Genomic DNA, 16391 nt, shown 5'->3' on the forward strand with positions numbered 1-16391 from the left:
GAAGATGGATTGTCAGCTTTAGCAAGAAAGTTTGGTTGCTAATCCAATAATCTAATATGAGCCAACAGATCTAACCGCCAGGCCCGGGCTAAGCGCTGGGACCCGGGATGGGCGGACCCACCTCGTACCGGGAGAGCCTTGTATACGGGCAGCCCTGACGTCACAGGAGCAGCGCCTGCTAGCAAATGAGCCAGGAGTCACAGGAACTGAAAGGGTTAAAAGGTTACTATTGGGGTGATCGGGGGGCCTCCCAGAGGAGGTGGCATTGGAGCTGGGCTTCTAAGGATGCTGGGCAGTTTGCCGCCACCTGCAGCCTCTGAGCGTGAGGCGCAGAGGAGGGCCTGGCGGGGATTCGTTCTGGGGTCCCTGCAGCACCCTCGAGCCTCCCAACATGCGTCGTACTTTATTGTGAGTTTGCATTTAATGCCGCCCCCTGTGCTAGAATATAAGCCCATCAAGGCAGAGACTGGGTACAAGCAGGTCCCTGCGTGTGTCTGAGGCCCGGGTGGGCGGGCTCACAGCAGGCCTCAGTGAGAACTGAGTGATTTGGGTGCAGAGCGAATACCTTACCAGCTGTTCCCAGTTCTGCTTGCTTTGCCTTGTGGAGCCGGTGGGGGAACCTCTCTCCCCTGGGATGGGCTCCACTGTTTCATCCACAGGTCTTGTTTGACCTTTGCTTAGATCCTAACTCAATTTGATTAGATCCTAATTAGCAAATCATCATTTTGTTTGCAATTCTATGCACCATTCCTTCATTGTAGATTGTATGAGGGACCCAGAAAGTCTTAAACCATAGGAATGTTTATTGTTTGATTGTCTTACTAAAAATAAAACACTCATTGAAGGCTAACCCAGTCAGAGGAGTGACTATCTTTAAGTGACAGCTCAATGAGAGTTACAGGTTGCACACGGCCATGGGATCAGCACCCCAGTGGGGAAGCAGCCCCAGCTCCACCCCATCCCAGGGGTGACTCCAGCCCCGTGGGTTAGTTGTGCCTGCGACGTGTACACAAATGGACTCGGGCAGGCAGCAGTGCTCTCCTGTGACTGCCTCCTCGCACTGTGCATGAGAACCGGAGGTCGCTGCTGTATGATGCTCCGTTTTATGAATATATCATAATCTATCCATTCTATTTTTGATGAATGAGTATTTTGCCATTTTGGGTTATTATGAATAACGATGCCATGAACATTCTAGAACATATCTTCTGGTGAACGTATGTATGAATAAAAATTGCTGCTGGGTAAATGCCCAGCAAATGCGTATCTTTAGCTTTAGTAGATATTCCCAGACAGGGGAACTGTTGTCTCAGGTTCTGGACCAGGGATTCTCTGCCTCGGCAGAAGGGACATTTTGGACAGGGTGACTTTTTGTTCCTGGAGACAGTCCTGTGCATCGCAGGATGTGTAGCGGCATCTGTGGTCTCTATCCTCTAGATGCCGGGAGCACCACCTCCCCACAAGTCATGACAATAAAAAATATCTCAGAAATTGCCAAAGATCTTCTGGGGAGCAAAATTACCACCCGCTAGAATATGAGCTCTATAAGGCAGGGAACTTCCCTATTTATATCCCAGGGCCAGTAGGTACTTAGAGATTTTATTTATTTATTTTTTCTTTCTTTTTTCTTTCTTTCTTTCTTTTTTTTTTAAACACAAGGCCTCACTCTGTTGCCCAGGCTGGAGTGCAGTGGTGAGAACTTAGCTCACTGCAACCTTGAACTCCTGGGCTTAAGCAGTCCTCCCACCTCAGCCTCCCAACTAGCTGGGACTACAGGCACACGCCACCAAGCCTGGCCCAATTTTTGTCTTTTAAAAGCAGACTTGAGCTTGGACTGCCCTCAGATGATTTGCTGTGCCTGGGCGGAGCAGCCTTGGGCACAGGCCACAGCTGGCCAGGGCAGGCCCACCTGATGCATGGCAGTGGCCAGGGCCCCAGCATTGGGGGAGAGTGGCTGCTTCCTGTCTCCATCAGTGTGCACTTGTGGGGACCGGCCAGTGGCCACGACCTTGGCCCTCTTCCCTGACACCGTCTTTCCTGGTCCCCTCCCCTCTCCCCCGGGCAGGCGTGGCGTCCTGCACCTCCACGAGAGCAGTGGGATTCACGACATTGGCCTGCCCCAGTGGCAGCTCCTGCTCTGTCTGTTCGTTGTCGTCATCGTCCTGTACTTTAGCCTCTGGAAAGGAGTGAAGACATCAGGAAAGGTAATCTCTGTTTTTCTTTCAGTTGGGAGGTTGGCCTTGACAAAAAAAAGTTTTTTTCTAGCTATAATCATGTAGTTGGTTTAAAGAAAAGGTGGAAGTAGAAGTGCAAAGCTTGGGTTCAAGCCCAGCTCTGTCACTGACTTGGACAAATCCCTTCCCCTCCCTAAGCCGGTATGTCCCCAACAGGAAGGTGAGGGCATGCAGGTAGATCAGAGCTCCTCGTGCTCTCCTGCCAAAGCCTCCCCCAACAGCAGAGACCAGGGGCTGGGATACCCTCAAGGGCCTCCAAAGCCTAAAGCAACTATTGACATGTCTTTGATAAATCTTGGATTCTGACATAAAATTTCCTTCAAATGTTATATTTGCTTTACTATAAAATCAGTACCACCCCCCAAATTTTTTAGTAAGAGAATGCTCTAGAAGATATCTAGATGTATGCTGGGCTTTGTGTTTCCTCTGACATAGTGCTGAGTGTCCCCAAGGGTCTAGGTGTCTTGGAGAGAACAGCACAGGATTGGATAAGCAGTGACGGCCAGTCTGGAGCTGGCATTCTGAATGTGGGCAACACTGCTCCCTGCAGTCAGCCTCTTAGAGGTGGGGCACACTCAGGAAATGGCTCGTGTTCATTCTGAGCCTGAGGAACACTGTGGGAACAACAACCCCATTTGGGCCACACAGATCTATGTAGAGCATGACTGTTAAAGAGGATGTAGCTGGGAAGTGTTCTTTCCAATGTTTTGCTTAGCTATGGCTATCTAACAAACCACCCGAAAATGTAGTGACTTAAAATAACAACCATTTTATTATCCCTCATGATTCTGTGGATTGACTGGGATCAGCTGGGTGGTTCTTCTGCTCCATGTGATATTCCCTGGGCTACATATCCGGGGTCTGGACTGGGCTGGAACGTCCTAGATGTTGCATACACATTTCCGGCAGTTGGTGCTGGCTGGAAGATAAGTTGGAGCTGTCAACCAGAGCACCTTGGTGGTTTCCCCATAGCCTTTCTATGCTGCTTGGGCTTCTCACAGGATGGTGGCTGAGTTCCAAGAGCATGTTCCAAGCAGACAAGCCCCAATGTGCAAGTTACTCTTCTAGTCTCTGCTTGTATCGTGCTTGATATTGTCCCAATGCCCAAAACAAGTCTTGCAGTAAAGCCCAGAGTCTATGTGGGAGGTGACTACACACAGGTGTGAGTTCACTAGGGGTCATGAGGCAATAGTCTACCATAATCAAGTAGGCATGAATTTGGAAGAAGCTTCATTAGACAACTGATTTTGGAAAAGGGGGTGCCACAGGGTTCTCTCTCATACTCCTAGAGTTCTTGGTCATGCCATTGAAAGCAAAGATGGTGGCAGGGGACGAGCAGCCAGTGGGGATGAAATTTGTCAAGAACTGGAGGTAGAACTTCCTATCATCATTTTGGGGACTCAGTGGCTTCCCTAGGAAGGACTCAAACAAAATGCAGATGAGGGCTGAGAGGAATTCTGGGGTAGAGCAAAACCAGTCTAGGACCACTACCATCTGGATGCCTGGCACATAATAGACCTTCAGTAAATATGTAGGGTGAGTGGGTAAATAACTTTAGGGAACTTCATTAAGTGTTCTTTTGAATTCAGTTCAAAATTATTAAGCATTTATGGACACCTACTATGTACCAGACCTGATATTAGTATTAGTGATGCAAAAATGAATAAGACAGATTCCTTCTTCAATTGCTTATAATCTATGTGTATTAAAGACAGGTTGTAGGTCAACCAATGCCACTAGTTATTTGGGTCTCTATCCAGAGACATATATGTGTGTCCCCCTTTAAATAAACACCAATGGTCACAAACTATACATACTTTTATATATTTTGCTTTTTTTCCCCTTAACTTTACCTTGTGGATAATTTCACAACCAGTAGTCAGGTTGTATATAAAATACCTTAGTCGAAATACAAACTGTGGGGTTTTTAGCCATCATTAAATCAATTTAGTGGGTCACCACAAATTTTAAAAATGAAATAAGCTAGATAATGACTACATTGCACATAGTAAAATATGCTGTCTTGTGGAATTTCTGTTCCAGTTATAGCACTCTATATGTTTATGAATAGTCTGTTTCTATGGAGAAGGAATTTCTTACCATGGGTCATGGTCAAAAAGTATGAGATGCTGCATTAGCGGAGAGAGCAAGCTCTTTCAATTGCCAGGGTCTGCAAAGACCACGGGGAAGGTGACATTCGAGCTGGGTCTGTAAGGACAGGCACAGGTAGGGTGGGGTAGGGGGAAGAGGTTCTGAGTAGGAGGAACTGTGTGAGCAGAGCCATAGAGGTGTTGATGCCCTGGTCCAGCTTTGTCTACTGCTCTCAGCGCCTTTCCTGGGTACCAGGATCAGGGCTCTCCTGGCCTCTGCAGGCACCAACAGAGACCCTGAGGGGAGACAGGGCCCAGCCCTATGAACTGCGGAAGGTGTATGAGCTTCACTAGTGCTACTGGCCTGGGTGTGGGGCCACCACAGGCTTCTAACATTGCACTTCAAGATTAATTTCCCCACAGCCATCGCCAAAGGGGTAGAGACTGTGCTGCCTGGCTGAGCACCTGGCCAGAGCAGAGCTTAAGTTGTCCGCAGGCAGACTGGTGCTCAAGAGCAACCAAGAGGAGCGGGGCTGAGCATGCCCAGTTCCTCTTTCTAAGTGCACCTTCCGAGAGGGAGTGTAATGAGAGGCGGGATAGGAGTGTTACACTGGGAAGTCCCCCCCATAGAACCACAATAAGTGGGAAATATGGGTCCCCCTTGTGTGTCAACCATAGCCACAGCCCACATTTTCAGTAAGTCCCTCAGTGTTCTGGCTGAGCAGGCAAGCGCCCTGGGCAATCCATGGGGAGGGGATTTCTAGAATGGGGAGCTTCACTCAGGACATTCCTGTGCCCTGTCTTTAATTGTTTTTATAAACTGGCTCATGAAAAAGCCAAGAGTGTTGCTTATTTGCTCCCAGACTGCATCTGGAATGGGACACTGAGCTTTGCTTAGCAGGCTTCTACAAGCCACAGAGCCGGCCTGAAATGAACTGCAAACGTTCACACTTCCTGTCGTGGCAAGTGAAGGCTGTGTTTGGGAAGATGCATGACCCTATGGCCACCAGGATGGTGGGAGGCAAGGCACAGTCTGAACCAGGGCAAGGAGTTATCCCAGAGCACACACTCTGTGACAACTGTGTTGGCCCCTAGATCGCCTCTCGGTAGAGGGTGGAGGTTTGAGTCAGGCATTAGTGAACCCCCAGAGAGGCTGGCAAGTGTGTGCACACTGCTGCCTGCCATGCTGGAGTCCCACCTCCGTCTCCTGAGTTCTTGGCTGAAGTGGCATTTAGCAAGTACAAGCCCAGCGACCCGGCCCCTAAATGCCAGAGCTGCAAGGTACTCAGAGGCTCTCAACGCCAACCTCCTCGTACAGATGAGGAAACCAGGGCTTGGAGAGGGACAGGGTTTCACAGCAATCTTTAGCACAGCTAGGACTTGAACCCGGTTGTCCAATATAGAGTCTAGTGAGTGGTTAAGAACATGGGCTTTGCGGTCAGACCACCTGTGACCTTGGGGTTAATGACCATCCGTAAGCTTCAGTTCCCTCAGTTCATTTCCCTGTAAAATGAGGGTGAGTGGATCTGACTGCCTCCCAGCTATTGGGAGGATGGAGGGCGAGTCCGGCATGCAGGGCTGGCAGGTGGGAATTGCTCAATAAATGGCCCCTGTGTGTGTCCCCATCATAACCTCTGCCACCCTGCTCTGTCCCTGCCTACACTGCATTGCCAGTTAGCTGTGGGCTGGAAGGTGGGAAGGAACCAGGCTCCCACCAGCTCTGTTTACACATTGGACTAAATTTTTGGAAACCTTAGACTCCTCTTTGCCTGGAGATAAATCAAGACATCCAGAACTGGCCAGGGTCAGCCACCACTCCGCCCACCTCGCTGCCAGCCTCTGGGCTGTCTGGGGGCCGGGAGCAGGCGCAGAACCTCCTGAGTTCTGGGGAAGGTGGTGGGAGGGGAGCGAGAAAGCCAGACCAATGCAAAGAAAACTTGAGTCTTAACATATTTAAATAGAAAGGTGGTTGTGCTACTTTCACATTCAAGTCATAATTGGAGCCAAGTCTTCCCATGAGTGTGTCAATACAGGCTGGTCCTAGCTTGCTCTGGTGACTTGATGGGACCCAATTATTAATATAATGAACAGCATCATTTGGCATAAGAGCGATGCACGTACTAAAATATTTCCAGCTCGGTGTTTTCTTAAGTAATATCAGTACTTACCCCACACCCTATAAATCTTTTTAAAAAAATGTAGTGAAAATGTCCCTAAAGCTCAGTTCAGAGGATCACAAATTCTAAAGCAGTAAAGGTTAAACTAATGGCAGATTGATAGTGATGACTTCTGTGTTTTTATAGATCCCAGGCAGTGCTTCTCAAACGCTAATGCACGTAAGAATCACCTGCAGGGCTTGTTAGAACTCAGATTCCTGGGTCCCTGTTTGAGAGAGTCCAATTCAGCGGCAGGGGTGTGGTGGTGGTGGCGGTGGTGAGAATTTGCATTTCTGACAAGCTCCTAGGTGATGCTGGTGTTAATCTAGGCAATCCTTTGCCTGATGCCTGGCTTTGTAGCAAGGCTTGCACAACGTCAGTGACTGGCTCACCACCTCTCTGGTCAGCTCCTTCCCTTTAGAGAGCTCTATCCATTTGAATGGTCTTCCTTTTATGGAGTCAAGATCTCCTTCATTTTGATTATCAGCCATTGGTTTGAGTTTGGTACCTGAAACCACATGAATTATCCACAGAAACACCAGGCAGGTAAGAATTTGGGTTTAATGTGATAGAAAGCAGGGACCTCCCTTGGGGACGAAGGGTACTTGCCAAGGCCAATGGCTGTTCATTAATTCCCTGATCTTGGAAGGCAGCTATGCTCACCACTATACCACCAATGCAATTCCCTGATCTTGTGCTCAAAGTTGGACCAAGTCTGGCTTCTCATGGCCAGAGATGCAGGTTGAAATTCTGAGAGCTGTAAGGCCTGGGGTCAAGATGGCAGAGCCCATGTGTCCCTTCTCTTTGCCCAGTGTGCATACAGGGCACAAGTGAGCATGAGTGAGCTATTGGACAATGATCTAGGAGCCTTCCTTTCGACACGAGATCTCAGGCAGCTGAACTCACATCTGCCATCAATTCTGAGAACCTTCGACAAGACTCAGATGGTTTAGCTTTGAACACATGTGCCGGGACAAAACAAGCCCTTCCTTTCTTGATGCTTGACTATAGCCAGACTCAGCTCACCCATGTCCTGATGTATTCCATAGGGAAACTGAATCCATGTTGGAACTTCAGGCATGGCCAATGCAAGGCCACCTCCAGGCTCGATGCCCTGGAGTCAAAACTCAGGAGGTTAGTTTTTGATGGGGAGAGTGTGGTCTTGCCGGGTCTGCTGGGCCAACAGTTGACATGAGCTGTAGGAGACCATAGCAGTTAGGACCCATCACAACATCACGAGAATATGTGAGGGCTTTTCCTGTGCCTGTGGCCAAGGACTTAGACCCATTTGTCCCGTTTTGGGAGAATGAATCCAATAGCGATGCAAGGCCACGCAGATGCAACAGCCTTCATTTCCAGGGCATGTTTCTCTTTTCATTTGTTATACAATTTGTTCCTGTCCACCAAAAGAAAACAGAGTCAAAAGCCCACATTCACAAAGACCTTGACAGAGCAAGTGAGTAATGGAGAAACAACTGAACGACATGAAACAGAGGAGCTTTCTCTGATCACCTCTGAGCCCAGAAGACACGACCACCATCGATACGTTTCCTCCCCTGTTGACTCATTTGCTAATTCATTGACTCGCTCGTGCTTTCATTCATTCTTTGACTTAGTCATCCACTAACCCTCTGATTTATCACTCACTCATCACCCATCTATCCATCCATCCACTCAACCACCCACCCCCTCAATCATCCACCCATCTATCCATCCATCCACCCACTCAACCATCCACCCATCTATTTAACTGTCTGCCCAACCAGACATCCAACCACCCAACCATCCACTCATCCAACCGTGCATCCACCTGACAATCCAGCACTCGTCTATGCAACTGTCCAATCATTCATCCAATAAACATTTTTTAAGGACCCGTGTGTGCCAGGTGCTGGGGATACGAGTTTAAAAAATATAGGATTTTGCTTCCACTCATGGTCTAGTGGGAAAAACAAACAGGTAAGCAAGGAAGATAAATCCTATCCCTTAGGCATAGGTCTGAAAACATATGACCATTTTCTATATCTCCATTTTTGTTTTGACCCCATGTCTTTCTAGGCCGGCAAAGAACTTCACCCTCAGTCATGATTCAAGGCTTCCGTTTTCTTCCTCGGCATGTGTGAAGATTCTTGGGGCTGCAGAGTGCTAGGGCTTGGGGAGAGGAACCATCTGGCTCTTCAGTTGTATGTCCTTTCCTGTTTCAGCTGAGCCCTCCTAGGGTCTGACGGCCCTGACCCTGACCTGATTTTCTGCGTGGGGCACAGTCTCTTTCTGCAAGGCTGCCCATGGCTGCATCAGCCTAAAGCAGTTATTTCTCACCTTGGCTGCCGGTTCACATCACCTGGGAGCTTTTAAAAAATACTGAAGTGCAGGCCCCACCCCAGACCAATTAAATCAGAAACTCTAAGAATGGGATCTGAGCTTTAATATTTTTATCGGTAACTTACCCCAGAGTATTCTAATATGTAGCCAAGTGTAAGAAGGAACGGTGAGGAAGCCCACACAACTGACTCTTCCCCTGTCCCTACCTTTCCTCTTAATTCCTCCAGCCTGGGCAAGGGGACAGGGCCTCTCTTTTTAGTCTGGGCACAATCTCTTCCCTTTTGTGTTTCTGAACAAGATACTTTGTCTATGTCCCAAATCTGTTCCTACTAAAATGAAGGATGGTCAGAAATTCTTTCTGCCCAGCACATTCCTTCTTGGGCAATGCATTTAGGAAGATATGCTTGAATGAGGGCAAAGGAAAAGAGGGAAAGGTAAAGGGCAGGGAGAGAGGAGGAGAGGGAGACAACGAGATTGATTTCTAAATATCTCACCAGTCAGATGGGTACAGCAACCAACACCAATGGTGTGATGGATGCAGGACTGGCAGGAAAAGGAGAGAGCACAAAGTTGGGTGTGCTTAGTCCTGAGGCAACTTTAAGGAGTCAGGAGAGGTGACTTTGTGAAGGAGGAGGCATCCGATGCAATGAGAACCTGAGTCTTTGCCCCTGATGCCATTAGCTTCCACTGCCACACTGTCCCCGGTGTACCTGATTCTCCCCCAGGTTCTGAGCTTCTCTAGGGTGAGGCCAATGTCTGCTCATTGCTCTGTCCCTGGAGTCTGGCTCAGGGTCTTCGCCAGGGATGGAGCTTGTGGAACATGCCTTGGGTAAGGGGAGGTGGGGGAGGGTGTGGCTGGCTCTCTGGCAGAGGGCCCTGTGCCCTGCCAGCCCCCCAGCAGGTTGAGGCAGAGTATGGCTCTCACACACGCCGTCTGTTGCCCAGGTGGTGTGGATCACGGCCACGCTGCCTTACCTGGTGCTGTTCGTGCTCCTGGTTCACGGCATCACGCTGCCTGGCGCCTCCAACGGCATCAACGCCTACCTGCACATCGACTTCTACCGCCTAAAAGAGGCCACGGTCAGTGCCCAGTGACTGCCCGGCCTTGGGCCGGGCTTGGGGGAGGCTTCTCGGGGGCAGGTGGTGATGGAAGATCAGGTCCCAGCTCTGCCATAAACTTGCAGCATAGCCTTGGACAGGACCCTTCCCTCTCTGAGTGTCAGCTGGGATACTGTGGTCCCATTTGGTGGCCTTCACTGGCTGCTCTTTGCAGTAAGTATCCTGGGTCCTCACTCCTGTCCTGTGCCTATGACTCCCTAGCCCACCCCAGCCCTATTACTGCTTTCTGGTCCCCAACCCTGGCCTTTGCCCCCATCCCATGATGTCAACATAAGGAGTGACCTCAGCCCACAGGGAGACCTGGACCTGCCAACTCACCCCCAGCAACCTCCTCTAGCCACTGTCCTGCCCAGAGGCCTAAATGACTATGGAAGCGGAAATTATAATATAGAGAGGTGAAACTGACCAGGGCTAGACCATGAGGCAGGGAGGCTGGAGAAGGGCTCAGATCTTCAGGCCTCTGGCCGTGTGCTTTCATCACCCAAAAGATGGAATAAGAAAGCCCCATTGGCCCCCAATAAGTTACGCCTGTCTGTGGGCTGGTAGGAGCCCCCTAGGAACCATCATCCCTCTCTGAAGATGTCGTCTCCATAACTCCTGAGATGGTCATGACACTCTTTGCTCTTGCCGTATGCACGTTCTAGCCTAGGACTTTCAGTTTATTGACTTTCTTTGAAAATCAGGACATGAAATGGAGCCAGTGAGTGCCTCCGGGGTGAGCTCACTCATGGCCACCCAGGGTTGGGAGACACCAGGGAGGCCCCAGCCTCTCTCCGTGGCTGTCTTGCACGGGCTGCAGGGGAGGGAGTGGCTAGGGCTCCCCGTCTCTGCTTCAGACCATGTTTCCTCGGGTCTCAGAGCACCCTGGGGTTTCCCAGCCCTTCCAGGGCATCCAGAAGGTCTTTGATGCTGTAGGAAGCTGAGGGTGATGGCTTTTGTCTGTTGATTTCAGGTGTGGATCGATGCTGCAACTCAGATATTTTTCTCCTTGGGGGCTGGATTTGGAGTCTTGATTGCATTTGCCAGTTACAACAAATTTGACAACAACTGTTACAGGTAAGGCCCATCTCAGAGCTCTGGGAAGCTCCGAATCCCAGAGGTTGACCCTTGAGAGGGTGAGAGAGAGGGCGCTGGTCTGGAAGCCAACTCTCCTTGACAAGCCAAGTTTTCTTCCTGTGACCATCCCGGGCATTCTGTGAACTCTCACATGGCCTCTGGGGGTCCCGATAAACATATTTCATTTCAGCTGTAAGATGCAGAGCTGGGAGGGTTGAGGCTGCTGGCGTGGGGGACCATGGGGATGGGTGGCTGGGACAGACGAGCACTGTGTGGCTGTCGGAGCAGACAGCACGGTCTGACTGTCCGTCGGATGCCCAGGCAGCCCAGGGTCAAACATCCAGGCTGCTGAGGGCCTGGCAGGGTCAGAGGTAAGCGTGCAGGGCAACTGGGAACCAGGAGACCATGCCCAGCTTGGTGCAGTGAGCATCTGAGGCCACCTCCTGCAGACCCAGGACTGTGGGGACTTCAGACAGAGGCACATGCTTGGGCTGACCTCCATCACTCTCTAGGCCAACCAAGGCTTACGGCGGAATCGGCGTCTTGCGTACAAGAGAGTAGCATGAATGCAGACCGGCAGGACAGGCCACAGGGAGGGAAGGGAATGGGGTAATTAGCAAGAGCACGGAGGCGAGTTTGAGGTGCACCTTGGAGGACAATTAGGATCGCACCAGACAGACATGGAGCGGCTGGCATGCATGGGGTGGGGCCAGCAGGGGCAGGAAGGGGTGTGTTTTTGGACCAGCAAGTTGACTGGTTTGATTTATTCAAAGAGTACACATTGGGAGTCATAGAAGATAAGTCCAGAAGGAAGGTTGGGTCCTCTTAGCAAAGCTCTTGAATGCCAGGGTGAGTTGGGAGGCACTGGGGAGCCACAGAAAGTTTGTGGAAGAAGGAGGCTGGTGACTCGATTCCCCAGCAGGAGTTTGGCAGCAGACTCTGGTATCAGACTGTCCCAGCCATAAGCAGTTGACCCGCTCCCTGCACCACTGACGGAGAGGTTTTGGGGGCCACGCAGCAGTGTGCCAACTGAAGGAGACATGGCATTCAGGGCTGGGTCTGGGCTGCAGGCTCCACAGATGGCCCAGTGGCCCATGGCCAGGGCTTGAACTGATGGTGCTTCCTCCCCAGGGACGCCCTTCTGACCAGCAGCATCAACTGTATCACCAGCTTCGTCTCTGGGTTCGCCATCTTCTCCATCCTCGGTTACATGGCCCACGAGCACAAGGTCAACATCGAGGATGTGGCCACTGAGGGTGAGTGTGCAGACCACCTCGGCCCTTGACACTGAGCAGGGCCAAGAAGCCCACCCCCTTCCTGGCTGCACGGCTCTCTGTGGAGGTTTCCAAACTGCCCATTGGATGGGCTTTCCCTGGACACTGTCCGTGGGAATTCCAGGTAGTCCTGGCCCTGGGCCTTGTAGAACTTTCCTCTGAGTCAGGCTAGGAGGGCCAGATTTTGGAGAGTCCCCTCCGTACGGCCCCTGGGCTGAGCATGCGGCATCCCTCCATTTGCTTCTCACAGGGCTGCCAGGCAAGTGTTGATGGACTCACTTGAAAGATGAGAAAACTGAGACTCAGGCTGAATAAGTTGCCCGGTGTCACCCAGGTAGTGAGCAGTGCTGCCAGCATTCAAACCCCAGGGCTTGTGTCCTTCCCCACTGCTTCCCTTATTCTCATGGCCACCAAGAAGCTGAGACCTGGGGACTCTGAAGACTGTGAGCTATCGAGAATGACAGTGGGTCCCTTGGAGTGTGGGAGGTGGGGCTTGCAGCGTGGAGCAGCTGTCCAGGCAAGCACTGCTCTCTAGCTGGGACATTTGAGGCCACCCCTCTTGAGGCACAGGTGAGCTATAAGTCTGTGCTGGCCTCGTCTGTCATCTCCAGACCCTCGGTCTGCTCTGCCCACGTGTGCCTGACCAAGTGTCACAGGGCTGGGCTGGAGTTGATTGGGCCTCAAAGTGCTTCACTCCCACCTGCAGCTCAGAGCAATAGTCTCAGCCATTGATAAGGTCCTTGATGTTTCTTACAGGAGCCGGTTTAGTGTTCATCCTGTATCCAGAAGCCATTTCCACCCTGTCTGGATCTACATTCTGGGCTGTCGTGTTTTTCATCATGCTCTTGGCCCTGGGCCTTGACAGCTCAGTGAGTGACCCTGCTCAGGATACCTCCCCCGACCCCTGGGCCTGAACCCCAGCACCGCCCTGCCCCCCACAGTACTCAGCCTGAAGTTCCCACCATTCATTCAAACCCTCGATTAGTAGTTGTTTCCAGAAGGCCCTATTTAAATGCAAACAAGTCCTCCACTCAAACAGATAAGACTCAGGCCAAAGCCAAGAACCACAGGAACCCCACTGGCATCATGGAAATCCAAATCAGAAAAGACTTCAGATAAGACAGCCCGACACTCTTCTCTGGAGCAGATGGGGAAACTGGATTAGGAGAGGACGCGGCTAGAATCTTGTTCTCTAACCAAGCACTTTCCCATTATGTTTCAGCATCAACAACCAGCAAAAACATTTGAACCTCAGTAGTTTCTTACATCCTTTTATTTACCCATATGGAAGATTAAATTTACTGTCATCCTTTTCAATCTGTGTCCACTCTTGGTCCATCATGCCTGGAAGTTTGCAAAAAGTCTCAGGGCTAACAAATAGGTTTCCTCTCACTGCCTTTTCCTTTCAATCAGCAGCTCTGCCAAGGGGGCAGTGTGTTGAGAAGGATTCTGAGGCTGCTCCCAGGCTCATAGGGGAGAATACTGATTGCGATTAACAGTGTCTGCCAGGAGGAGAGGAGAGGAGCAGGGTGGCTTGTATGTGTCTTGTCCGCCCTGGCAGTGACCTCAAAAGGAAGGGATTTGCCCATGGCAGTGGGATGTGAGACCCTTTCAGACTCAGAGCCTAGAGTCTGAAGTGACCACTTTGCTTGGTAGTTAGAAATGCAGCCAAAAATCCTTATCAAAAGCTGCTGCCTGAAGTTCCCAGGCTAGAAGCTCTTCTGCAGTGGCTGTTGCAGGAGGCCCTTGCTGTCACGCAGGTGTCACACGGTGTCTGGCGCTGGACACCTTCCACTCCCCATCGGCTTACCTGTACCCCCGCAGTCTGCGTGCGTGGGCGGGAGACAGGAGATTAGGGGCAGACGGAGCTAACCTGAGCCTCCACCCTACCCTACATAGTTTCTCAGTTCTAAATTTACTTGAGAACAGGACAGAAAAGGGATGGGAGGATGGGGAGGAAGGCAGGACCTGCTCATTTCCCCAGGGAACAAGGCAGCAGTCGGGGTGCATGAGTCCCAGGCTGCGGGAGGCCCGAGGTACCCCAGGGCCTGGGCCTGAGGTCCGGGGAGACCCTCATTCCTGTACCCCACCCCACCGGGTTCCCCCCAGATGGGAGGCATGGAGGCTGTCATCACGGGCCTGGCCGATGACTTCCAGATCCTAAAGCGACACCGGAAACTCTTCACGTTTGGAGTCACCTTTGGCACCTTCCTCCTGGCCCTGTTTTGCATAACCAAGGTGAGGAGGGGCTGGGCCCTGGGTCAGCCAAGCTTCTGGGCTGCATTTCAATGATGTCAGACATTCCCAGCCCTGGAACTGGGGGTGAGTAGGACCGGGCTGAGCTCAGAGGAACGATGTTCCACCGCACACCCTCCCCCGGGGCCTGATCCCCTAGGGCTGGGCCCTGGAAGTCTCCCTCCACCCCTGGGCCCGAGGGTTTGGGTGCCCTCTGAACTGCTTGTTGATTTGACAGGCAGCAAAAGTCCCTTTGAAACTATGTCACTCTTTGCTAGCTGAAGCACCCACCATGCACCTGGTGACTCCCACAATGTCAAGACAATAGCCCCACAGTCCTGTCACCTGCACTCTCAAACAGGGTTCTGGGCAGTGGGACAGAGGACAGGTATGAGTTGATGGGCACAACAGTCAGTGCCCGTTTCTGGCCAACGTGGCCTCAGGCTGTTTCTCTCCGTGCCCCAGGGTGGAATTTACGTGCTGACGCTGCTGGACACCTTTGCGGCGGGCACCTCCATCCTGTTTGCTGTTCTCATGGAAGCCGTTGGTGTCTCCTGGTTTTATGGTACGTGAGTGTGTGCAGATGCTCCGGCCCCCAGTCTTCCTGGAGCCCTTTTGCCTGGAGATGTGAAGGAGCTCTCCATTTCCAGGACAGCCGCCTAAAATTCCAGAATTGAGCAAGTCGCTTATTAGGATAAGCAGCCCCTCCCCCCAGGGCTCCCCTGTCCTCAGCTCATCTTAGGATGAACTCTCTTTAATGGGACTGCAAAGGCATCTGGTGTCAGCTGCTTAAGATAAACCCATAGGAAGCTGCTCACCCCCAAATCATGCAATTCCTTCCAACACAGGGTCGCCAGATTTTAGGAAACAAAACTTAGGACCCCCAGCTAACATGAATTTCAGATACACAATGAGCCATTCTTTAGTATTAGTATTTCCCAAATATTGCATGGGACATAATTACACTATATATTTTTTTTCATTATATATCTGAATTCCAAACTTAACTAGGTGTCCAGTATTTTATCTGGCAACCTTATTCTAGAACAGAACTGAGAGAATATTCTAGAAACTGTCAAATGTGTTGCAATTGTTCGTTTCCTCCCAGTGTCGTGCTGAAGTGTCAGTCCTGGTCTCACTGCCCGCGACCACTCAGAAAGAGGTTGCCGTGGAGGAGTCTGAGCTCCTGTGTCAGACTGAAGTCAGGGAAATACCGTATAATACACAGCCATTGTCATTTTCAGAGGAAGAGTGGGGGAGAGGAAAGAGCCAGGCCTTGGAGTCAGGCCTGCGTGGCTCTGTGACCTGGGGCAAGTCCCCTCACCCCGTGAGCCCTGGTTTCCCTCTGACAAATGAATTGAGGTGGCACATGAAAGGCGATGTTGTCCTGGAGTTTGTCCTCTCCTTTGTTCTGCATCTGCAAAGTGCCTGTCCCCAGGTTGCCGAAGTCCCAGGGGGTCAGCACCTGGCCCCACCGCCCTGCTCTCTGCCCCCTCCCCCCACCCCGGGGGCCGGAAGCTCAAGAGAGGGGCCGCTGTGACAGGCTCGCCCTGTGTGTGCGCAGGTGTGGACAGGTTCAGCAACGACATCCAGCAGATGATGGGGTTTAAGCCTGGCCTGTACTGGAGACTGTGCTGGAAGTTCGTCAGCCCTGCCTTCCTCCTGGTGTGTAGCCTGTGGCTGGGGGGCGCCCTGGGGGGAGGAGGCTGCGTCCAGGACGGGGCTGGGGTGGATCCGAAGGCCCCGGGCACAGGGGACACTTGGGAGGCTCAGCCTTGCTGATCCCACAGTGGGCTTCCACCTAAGTGGAGGTCTTGAGCCTGGGCCCAGGTCCCTGGGGGGTCGTTGTGCCAGCTCCAAAGTCACTGTTCTGCTCTCTGTCTTCTTTCCTACATGCTGTTCGCT

General features: G+C 51.5%; 1 protein-coding gene across 1 annotated transcript in view; it reads left to right on the plus strand.

Annotated features, from left to right (window-relative positions):
- The window catches only part of SLC6A2 (solute carrier family 6 member 2), a 42133-nt gene that overhangs the window by 23349 nt on the left and 2393 nt on the right, over positions 1-16391 (plus strand). Inside the window, exons 4-11 of the mRNA XM_069456334.1 lie at positions 2066-2204; positions 9748-9882; positions 10874-10977; positions 12109-12233; positions 13008-13120; positions 14361-14489; positions 14952-15051; positions 16051-16151. Coding sequence (XP_069312435.1) covers positions 2066-2204; positions 9748-9882; positions 10874-10977; positions 12109-12233; positions 13008-13120; positions 14361-14489; positions 14952-15051; positions 16051-16151 — 946 coding nt within the window. The remainder of the gene's footprint in view (positions 1-2065; positions 2205-9747; positions 9883-10873; positions 10978-12108; positions 12234-13007; positions 13121-14360; positions 14490-14951; positions 15052-16050; positions 16152-16391) is intronic.

This window comes from Eulemur rufifrons, chromosome 23 (assembly GCF_041146395.1).
Source record: "Eulemur rufifrons isolate Redbay chromosome 23, OSU_ERuf_1, whole genome shotgun sequence".
NCBI classification, from domain to species: Eukaryota; Metazoa; Chordata; class Mammalia; order Primates; family Lemuridae; genus Eulemur; species Eulemur rufifrons.